The 11,113-nt window shown below is 44.6% G+C and overlaps 1 protein-coding gene across 1 annotated transcript in view; it reads right to left on the bottom strand.

The window, feature by feature from the left end:
* surf4l (surfeit 4, like) overlaps positions 1-10,037 on the bottom strand; it is a 19,606-nt gene extending 9,569 nt beyond the window's left edge. The window contains exons 1-2 of the mRNA XM_048244288.1: positions 9,536-10,037; positions 4,475-4,661 (exon numbers count right to left, since the gene is read on the bottom strand). Coding sequence (XP_048100245.1) covers positions 4,475-4,661; positions 9,536-9,583 — 235 coding nt within the window. The 5' untranslated portion in view covers positions 9,584-10,037. The remainder of the gene's footprint in view (positions 1-4,474; positions 4,662-9,535) is intronic.
* Between the last annotated feature and the right edge of the window lie 1,076 nt (positions 10,038-11,113).

The following is an 11,113-nucleotide window of genomic DNA, read 5'->3' as shown; positions in this document are numbered from 1 at the left end:
ATAGCCGGGCCTCAGATTTGGACAAATAAAAGCCAGTATAATTTTGTTTCAATTTCACTCATCATTCGCTCTTCTTAATAATTTATATTGTTGGTTGGTTTAATATTGTTGCCAATGAAGTCATCGTCCCACACCATGGGTCACCATGAGGACAAGTTGCTTTCAAGCTACCAGTCGCATGCAGCCCCTTTCTGAGCTAGAGGCTGAAGCAATAACCTACATTTAAACACAATTGTTGCTACCAGGCATCAGCCTACGAATTTTATAAAAAGTAAATCATGCATAATTTAAAAAATAACTACATTTAGGCTATCTTAGACCTCTTTGGCTATACGGAATACGGTTTCCCTTGCAGGACAGCTCCATGAATGAATGAAAGCGGATGCCTTATCTCGCAATAAGCGGATAGAAATCCCGACACTCTTTCATACATGAAACTTAATAGTGAACCATTAAATACCCCACAGATTTCAGTGGTCATCAGTCCCGATATTTAGCAATATAATCAAACAGTCCAAACGTAAATCAAATCTCAAATTGAACATCTTCTGCTTTTGATAGCCTACCGGTATGCCGCTCCAAACGAAAAGTAGGCCTATGTCTCACAATAAAACGCAAGAAATAAAGGCCTATAGCTGATCATTGTTTTGCTACTGATTATCTTTCACGTAATGAATATGCACAGAAAGTGAAAGTAGGCCTACTATGCGGTCCGTGTCTGTAGCTGTCTGTTCACGTCCGCAATCGATTATAACGTTCCTCAAATGGAGAACACATCCATGTTCTCTCGCGTTATAGGCGGTCATGCTTCTTTGTTTGCAAAATTCCTGACGGTTCCTGATCGCTAAACGTTTATCAATAGCGTTTAATGCACAAGCACCAAAAATTTGACTTCAGCGGTGACAAATCCTGCTGAGAGAGAGAGAGAGAGAGGTCTGTCCTGTCAATAGTCCCGCATTCAGGCCGCTCCATTATTAGATTTATGTCAGATAGCGCTATAAAATGTGTGGGAATTTCTCACATTATGATTTCCACATTTTTAGCTAAATTTTCATGTACCACATCAGCATTTTTGTTCTGTGAATCTTTTGTAAATTGCTTTACAATTACCGTCGGGCCAAGGCCTATCGACTGGCTTGCTTCAGTCACGTCTAAAACTGCATCTTTTTCTCTCTCGTGAGCATTTAATCTGCTGCCAGCTTGTGACTCCACATGGTCCAAAATGCTTGACTGCATTGTATTCTCCACATTTTAGATACATTTTGGTGCACCTCATGGCATTTTCTTTCAGTGGATCTTTTGCTTTGCAATGACCTTCCTGCCCTCCTCTTGGCTGCCTTCACTCCTTCGTCTTCATTAACATTAATCTTTTTGACCTTAATAATCCAGTTACATAGTCTCTGTTTTTGGTTTTGGATTTTGTTAAATACATTTCTAAATAAATGCGACACAGTCCGGTGCGACTTATATATATGTTTTTTTCTTGTTCATGACGCATTTTTTGACTGATGCGACTTACTCAGGAGCGACTTATAGTCCGGAAAATACGGATAAGTAAGCAGATCATTAACGTTAGCCTTCTATTTATTGTCATCAAAACTGCAGAGGAACGAACACGTTAGGGCAGTCTTTGGTGTCATATGCATAAGGTGCAGGAGTAAGTGTGCCATCTGGCTCAATATTCTGTGCGAGGGACTGTTGTGGTAGGTGAAATTTCACGGGGAAACTACGTTGATTGGTCAAATTTGCGAAAAAGTTGCGGTGTTTGGACAAAATTGCGAGTGGCTTGGTAAGTGACGAAAACAATCGTCTTCGTGAACAGCTGTGCACTAGGCTACTTTGTAAGAGAGAATACGCTCATCCCTATACATAATGCAAGGGGTAATTAATGTAATTATAGTTCGCCTTTTATTTGTGGATTTATTTAATGTAGCCTAGACTATTTAGTGTTATTTCTTCCCCAAGCTCATAAAATAAATTTGGGTCGCACATAAATTGACCGGGTCGGTCGGAAACCGGAAGCCAATATTTTTTTTTTTTTATGCCCTACCATGGACCCACACACACACACACACACACTCTTTACTCAAGGCCAGTCCCTGTGCCCAGGGTCATGCCCAGTGGCAATCTTTAAGCAGGCCAGAGTGAGCTCCAACAAGCTGCAGGCCAGAGTGAGGTAACAAGCTGCAGGCCAGAGTGAGGTAACAAGCTGCAGGCCAGAGTGAGCTCCAACAAGCTGCAGGCCAGTCGGTCAGATGCCTCTGCAGAGGAACCCTGAGGTCAGAAGGGAGCGTGCTCAATAGCGGTCACAGAGGCTGGCCTTGTTCCTGCCGTGGGTCAGGTGGCCGTGTGAAACCCGGTTAAACCGAGGAGGGAGGCCGTTTGGACCGGGCCTTTGTTTTGCGTGCCCTCAGAGCACTAGCCATCTGGGGCCGGAGATGTATAGATGACCTGGACAGGTCTCATCTGGGGCCAGAGATGTGTAGGTAACCTGGAGAGGTCATCTGCGGCCAGAGATGTGTAGGTAACCTGGGGCCTGTACTACGAAGGGAGCTTAACCTACCCAGATGTAACGAAGGGAGCTTAACCTACCCAGATGTAACCCAGGGTTACTTTGTTAAACCGGGGTTGACAAAACCTGGTTATCTTAAGTGGTGTTAATCGGTACTACGACGCTGATTATGAAGTTGATTTGTTGAGCCAGGGTTAACCTAATTGGAGTTTGTGCGCGTTCACATAAAAGGGGCGGGTTGCAGCACAAGTCAGCACTTTCAATGATGATGCAATCACCTTATTTTACGGACGAGGAATGCACAATTATTATGACAAGTTACGATGAATTAAAACCCACTCTACGACAAAAACGTCGGCAGTGAACAAAGCAAGGCTGTTGGCAACGTATTGCAGATCGGGTAGCCTAAATGCCTAATGTCTGAAATGAGTTGAAATAATTAAATGGCCTATTCTGAGTTCATAATAAGGCCGACAGATGCAACACAATTCAGAAGTGGGCATATAGATTAATAAGGATAACTGAATGTTTAAGTAGCCCCCATTGACCGATTTAGTGTAGGCTATGCCTAATCCTGTGAACATTTCAGATGCAACACCAGTGCCAAACGCACATGGCAGCAGGTGAAAATGAAACACAAAAACATATCAGAATGGTAGGTTTATATAGTTATAGTTTGCATTAATTTTTCTTAATTATGAAAATATGTTGTATGCTTAGGACTATAGCCTTCACTTGGTCTCACAAGTTTCACAGCTAACAAGAAAAAGGTGTCTTTGAACACTAGGCCTACTGTAGGAGGAAAGGCACCAGAGTGTTTTACAGTAGCAGAGGAGTTGGCCATCGCAAATAATAGTGGAAGGCCGATTATGGAGGGGGTTGAGGGAGGCATTCGGTCGGATTCTGGTGCTGTGGAAATGTGTAGCCTTTATGTGCAGGGTAATATGACATTTTTTATGTTAAAAGGGTGATTTATTTTCGGACATAGGCCTACAGTAGCCTATTCTTGCTCAGATATTGATCAGCATCACCGATGGAATATATGAATTGTCCACTGGCAAAATATCTCAACGAAAGGCACATTATCTGCTCTATCGTAAGGGGCATTGCTACGGCGGGTGACATTAGAGACGTCTGCCTCGATCAGCTGACAATGATAACGAATTCCCTCGGCTGAGAATTTATATGTTCATAAAGAATATCGTCCGGTAATGTCAGCGGATTCTGGTGGTCTCTAAAACCTCTCGCCCTGCGAAGAGAGCCCCTCACGATTTGCGCTCCATTGATGTATGAATCATCCAGGTACGCAGACAAGTTGTACGTGGAGGGGTGGTAGCCTACTTATAAAGGGTGTGGTTAAACGGAAACCTCGGGTTAACCAAGAACATAACCTGCTTGGACCAGGTTTGAGATGCAGCGTAAAATGCCATGGCAGCATACCTCGGTTAAAGCATATTCACCTTTCGTAGTACGGGCTAATCGAGAAGCTACGCCACACGTGATCAAGTTACTCTCGAAGTTACCCAGATAGGCCAGTAACCTCGCTTCGTAGTACAGGCCCCTGGAGAGGTTTCTGAGAGAGCTAGGGGCCAGAGATGTGTAGGTAACCTGGAGAGGTCATCTGGGGCCAGAGATGTGTAGGTAACCTGGAGAGGTCTCTGGTTCTGGGTCGCAGAATTGACAAGTTTTTCCTTCCACGACTTCAAGGAAGTGGCACACAATGAGAGTTGATGACGCCGGCTCTGCTTTGAGGTTTGTGGTTGCAAGGCATCTGATTAGTTTAGCAGTATTTGTTGCCATTCAGGTTCAGCCCTGCAAAAGCTTACCCAGCGCGCGGGCACACACACACACACACACACAGGAACACACACACACACAGCAACACACACAGGAACACAAATACACACACAGGAACACACACACACACACAGCAACACACACACACACACCCTGCAGGCCTACCCAGCTGTCCGAGCAGGTTGAGGATGACGAAGATGGAGGCGAGGAAGGCTCCACAGCTCCAGGTGGCCTCGATGTAGTCCTTCTGCTCGCGCCACTGCAGCCACATGCGCAGGCCATCCTCCAGGAACGTGCTGATGAGGCACAGACGAGCTACGTGCGGCAGGTAGCGCTTGGTCACGCGCAGGAACTGCACATGCGCGCACACACACACACAGAACACACACACACACAACACACACAGACACAACACACAGAACACACACACACACAGACACACACACAGAACACACACAACACACACACACAACACACACACACACAACACACACACACACCCAACACACACACACAGAACACACACAGAACACACACAGAACACACACAGAACACACACACAGACAGAACACACACACAGACAGAACACACACACAGACAGAACACACACACACACAGAACACACAGAACACACACACACACACAGAACACACACACAGACAGAACACACACACAGACAGAACACACACACAGACAGAACACACAGACAGAACACACACACACACACACACACACACAGAACACACACACACACACACACACACACACACACACACAGAACACACACACACAACACACACAACACACACAACACAGAACACACACACACAGATGGCATTACTCACAAAGACTTTACACACACTATTAACAGTTCTGCACTAAGACAGCTTGGTCATATTTGTTACCCAACACTTACAGGTATCTCACTCACACACACATAATTGGGAAGCCAACCCAAAGTGTCGTGCATATCAGTGTGTGTGAGTGTAAAGCAAAAGGTGAGTGGGCGAGGAGCGACGACCGCAACAGCTCCACCTACAGGCCACGCAGAACAGCAGCAGCTCCACCTACAGGCCACACAGAACAGCAGCAGCTCCACCTACAGGCCACACAGAACAGCAGCAGCTCCACCTACAGGCCACACAGAACAGCAGCAGCTCCACCTACAGGCCACGCAGAACAGCAACAGCTCCACCTACAGGCCACGCAGAACAGCAGCAGCTCCACCTACAGGCCACACAGAACAGCAGCAGCTCCACCTACAGGCCACACAGAACAGCAGCAGCTCCACCTACAGGCCACACAGAACAGCAGCAGTAGACAGTGCAGGCCAGATTACCCACGCAGGGCCAAGCCAGGGAGAGACACACCCAGCACGGCATAGCCCGGCGTGACAGCATATATATGTTGTGTGTCTCCAGTGTGAATATATATGTGAATATATATGTGATGAGTCTCCAGTGTGAATATATATATGTGATGAGTCTCCAGTGTGAATATATTAGGGCTGCAGCAATCGATTCTTTTTGTAATCGATTAATCTAGCACTTTATTAATCGGATAACATTTTTTTTGTATTTTTAAACAACCAAAACAAATAATGCATAACGAAAATGACATGGCTGTAAATGATCAAGCAATTGGCACAGAGGTATTTATTCTAACTCCAACATTTGGCTCCAAAACTAAGCCCATTTATTGCAATTTACCCATTTAGTGTTTATAAGTGCCAGTGCCAACAATTAAATAATGTTCAAAATGCTCTCTGTAAAATTGCAGCCTCTTGTGCATGACTTAGCTGGGCGAACAAAGCTGTCCACACTATGTTGTGAAGTGCTGGGAGGGAGAAGAGGGAAAGCAATTTAATGTATTAATATGTAGCCTACAACAAGTTTCATGCTGTAATCTAGACCCGACATCAAAGTAAATATCTGATTTCTACACCTGCAGCATTTGCCATTAGGCTACTAACAAATAATTTTACCATTAGGCTACTAAAAAATATTTTTTGGGGTGAGCCTATTTGCTGTGGTAACCTAGCAACCTGTGTGTGTGTGTGCATGCGTGCGGTACGTGAGGGAAGATGAGGGTGCATGCATGTGTATAAGAAGGGGTTCTTTTTTAGGCATAACCTACTGTCTTGCAATTGAACGTGAATAAGTTTACTACTTAAAAACATCAAAGCTAAACATATCACGACATCGCTACAAGTTCAGTATGTGATTAAAATCAGCCAACATCAATGTAGGCTATAGGCTATGTAGATAGATAGGCTAGATAGATTGATAGATAGCCTACTTTATTGACGTTTAGTGAAACAGCATGGCGTGGATGTTTTCGGTTCAGAAGCTTCTTCTTTTCCTTTTTGAGTAATGATCCTAAAACTTTACTTGAAAACTTTAGACATTCTCTGCCATTTATGGTCATCTTGACTCCGCAATCGCGCCAGCTAAATTCAGAATGTATCACGATTCACGCGCTAATGGTGTGCTTCCTGAACAACTGTCCGTGTGGAACAATCAGATCCCTGCGCGTCATAGGAATTTAACGAGGCTTCGAGGCATGGTTTTTGCCTCGAGTAATTTTTGTAATCGAGTTATTCAAGTAACTCGATGAATCGTTTCAGCCCTAGAATATATATGTGATGTGTCTCCAGTGTGAATATATATTTGAATATATATGTGATGAGTCTCCAGTGTGAATATATATGTGATGTGTCTCCAGTGTGAATATATATGTGATGTGTCTCCAGTGTGAATATATATGTGAATATATGTGATGCGTCTCCAGTGTGAATATGTTGTGTGTCTCCAACAGAACAGAGAATGAGCCATTAAAACTGACAATTGATCATCCAATCATCCTTCGTCTTTATCTAGCTCTTAACTTCAGACAGGAGGAGCGCGAGGAGTGTCTCCAGATTAAGGACCTGGTTTGCTCCCAAACAGACCTGTTGGGACTTGATGCTGCAACAGACTTACTGAAGCAATAGCTGCCAGATTTATCCCTTAATTGCTGTGCGGTCATCATTTAGGGTAATTACGCTAGCATCATTACCTGGAGGAATTATGGCAGACCGATTCCCTGCGGCACAGACAACAGATCCAGAAGCCTGTCAGAACACTGTCTGTCAAAGAGCAGCCTTCAATCAGAAGCCCGTCAGAACACTGTCTGTCAAAAAGCAGCCTTCAATCAGAAGCTGTCAACAGTTAACAGCCCTCCACCAATCAGAAGCTGCCATTAGTCCAAATCCGGGACTTCCAATGGAGAACTCTACAGGTGGGTCTCGTCGCAGAACTTAATTTCCTGTGGAGAAGCCTACAGTTAGGTCTCGTCGCAGAACTGCACTTCCTGTAAAGAAACCTACAGTTAGGCCTCATCTCAGAACTGAACTTCCTGTGGAGAAGCCTATAGTTAGGTCTCGTCTCAGAACTGAACTTCCTGTGGAGAAGCCTATAGTTAGGTCTCGTCGCAGAACTGAACTTCCTGTGGAGAAGCCTATAGTTAGGTCTCGTCTTGTCTCAGAACTGAACCATGCCCTCGTCCATCAGAGTATCCAGGCAACAGCTGGTTCCCAAACACCACTCAGCTTTAATGGCTCACACACAGATGGCCAATACACACATTAACCTCCTCCCATTCAGCAAACACTCACTCACTCAGTCACGTACACTCGCACACACACACACACACCTAACTAAGCTCTTTTTCTGCTGCATAGGTTATTCTATGTGGGTTGATGTCAGGGCTTCATACTAAAGTTTGAGACAGGGGAAGGCTTTCCTTGAGGCCAAGAGTGATCACACAGGTGCCAGGTGTATCCAGAGCCTGATAGTCTAATGACTGACTTGTGTTGACACATTTTAAGAATGAAATGTAGAGATTATCCTTGTCTATTATTTCCTAAGATAGACACATAAAATGTCTTGGTCTATAAAACCAATTTATTGCCATTTAGTGAGAGATCCTATTACATATTATAATAGTATAATAATACAACTTATCTTCTCAGACATTGTGAGGAGGTACAGTTATGTGTTAATCAAAGCTGGCCCTCTTATCAGTTAAGTAAACTCAATTCTCTCTAACTGACGTCAGCACGTACTATCGTGTCGACGTCAAACCATATAAACAACACGCCCTTTTCTACAATCCACATCAGCACTACGGGGCGGTAGTTGGCCAATCAGCATTCAACAAGTACAGGGCAGGCAGCATGAATGAGACACAGGGCAGGGGAGAGAGCACTCGGACACACTCAAAACACACACCCTGCGGCAATGTCCGTAGTGAGCTATTTCGTTAAATTGTGGATGGAGATGCTCTTCTGACAACACTGTCCTTCCGATCCCAATTGGAAGACTCAGATGACATGAAAAAGACCTTCGCATAAAGATATCTACATTGGTGCAAAGATCTAACTTAGCAGCTCATCCATAAAGACGTTACATTCTTGCAAAATACACATTTTATAACCTCCTGAAGACCGAGGATTCGGACTAGTAACGTTGGAACCATAAATGGAGCAAAGAAACCCCATCCAATTCCTAAAGTTACATTAAATCATCCTGTCAACTACGTTAACGTTACATCTAGTGTCTAACCAGTTAAGGATACGTAGCTTTGATGTAATGTCTGATTAGAATGCCAGCTAACGTTGCAAATCCCTATGCAGGTCATTCTGACATGTCTAATGTTTAGCTTTTAACTAGGGTTAAACACGAACCGATCGATGGAGCATCAACCTCCTGGCAGGTAGGCTAATTGATGTCAGCTGCAAGCTAGATCAAATCTGGCTAGACGTTAAGGAAGTTTCCCAAACTACCAAGCTACATGACTAAATAGCTTTCTAAAGGGAACCAGTCTGCCTAAGTTGGTCGGCTAATTCATAAACATAAACAGCCAGAACAGCACCAAATCAAACTGAATATAGATGAGAGAATAGATTCACCGCTGGCACGTTGGTGATTTAATTACCCGTCCCAAATGCTAAAGCTGGCTAGCAAGCTAATAGTAACAATTACCAAACAGTGCGACCACTTCAATATTTTCCAGTGCAAAACAGATAGACCTACAGTTAAAACAGCCATCTGCAAGAGCGCAACAACCATCCCAGTAACTGCTGCTTAGAGGCACTTCTGCCTGAGTTTCATCATTCAGCTGGATCAGCAAAGCAGCCCCGTCGTTTCCCTCTCAGGGCCGTGGTAGTGAACTCTCTAAACCCACCTGGTCCGCCACGTCCTCCGCAACGCTCATTAGACTGTTGTGTGCCATGTCCTGATCCGCAGTCCCGGGTCGTCCCGCTTACTCTGGTGTGCCTTGCGTTGGGTTCAGTCGCAGCTGTCAGCAGAGTCGTTGTATGGTTCACCTGGAAAGCTCCTGATGCTGCTGTCTGCCACACAAACTCCTCTCTCGTCTCTTCCGCAGCATGCAGCGGAAAACACCTACAACCCACAATGCCCAGCGCAAGGAACGTTGTCTCTCCCTAGTGGGGACTAATCTCATAGCATGCCACGTGTACTGCTCAACATATTCGAACTGGTTGTGGTACACTGGGCCTTTTTTTAACTCTATAATGGGTTGCATTAGATGCATTTATATCAAACATGACCCCGAACACTGTCAATGTGACAACATTTAAGTTTATGGCATAAGAAAAAAACAACAGGAATAAATCCCTTCAAATGCCAGGGGTGGATGGATCTGTGCCATTCCTCGTCACGGCAACCTCATATCTGGTCCACACCCTACAGGTGTATCCAGGTGCTACCAGTGTGGGACTATGTTCAGGTGTAGCACTGTATGCACCTGCCATTCTAATGAAGCACACTTGGCAAACACCTGTCTGCTCTGTGAGTGTGGTGTCTGCACTTGTTAACAGCCAATCAAAACCTGGTTTGGACAGTCAGGTCTGATGGAGCCATTAAGCGTGTTCGTCTTCATGCAGATCTGTGCAGATCTGACTTGATGTGATGCATGCTGGGTTGAACACAATGGAGAGCTCCATTTGATCAACCCAGCATCAACCCTTGATCACATCAAGTCAAGGGGAATTTGCTAATGCGCCATACAGTTAAACTAGCCTAGCAGGCCCATTGGCTCCTACTGACTGATATAAAAATGAATATAGGCTACTTGTCATGAAAGACAAGAACATAGTTTAAATTTAACTTGAACTAACTTTTGAATGATATATATTTTGATATGATTTGAAGTTATGTCATTTTTATAAAATATAAATCTTGGAGACTCCTGGAGTACCATGTTTTTTTTTTTATTTATGTGTATATATTTTTATGTAATTGATTAATTGTAAGATAACCAGTATCTCAGCCGACCCCATTTGAATTTCAGGCGACCCCACGTGGGGTCCCGACCCCAAGGTTATGGAGAGGCAGACCCGTGTAATCTGCGTCCAGTGCTATGGAGAGGCAGACCCGTGTAATCTGCGTCCAGTGCTATGGAGAGGCAGACCCGTGTAATCTGCGTCCAGTGCCGCTGGCAATGGTCACTCTCTCACTGAGCCCACCTCACCACGAAAGGCTGGCCATCTTCAGCTGCCTGCATAACGTGATTATTTCTGAGATTCTGATACGTTTTCAACCCGGAATTGCGCATACGTCATGGTTGAAACGTATCAGAATCTCAGAAATAATCACTTCATGCAGTCAGATTAAGACAGCTGCAGGTGGCTACATCAAATCCAATCCCCCTTTTGTCAGGTGGTTGCCATGGTGACAGAGGAAGTAGCAATCCCTGATTTGCACACAGGAAGTGAACTCATCTGATCCGATCGCCACCAAT

Source organism: Alosa alosa, chromosome 5 (genome assembly GCF_017589495.1).
Source record: "Alosa alosa isolate M-15738 ecotype Scorff River chromosome 5, AALO_Geno_1.1, whole genome shotgun sequence".
Classification (NCBI taxonomy): domain Eukaryota; kingdom Metazoa; phylum Chordata; class Actinopteri; order Clupeiformes; family Clupeidae; genus Alosa; species Alosa alosa.
This window is presented reverse-complemented; position numbering and strand designations above follow the sequence as displayed.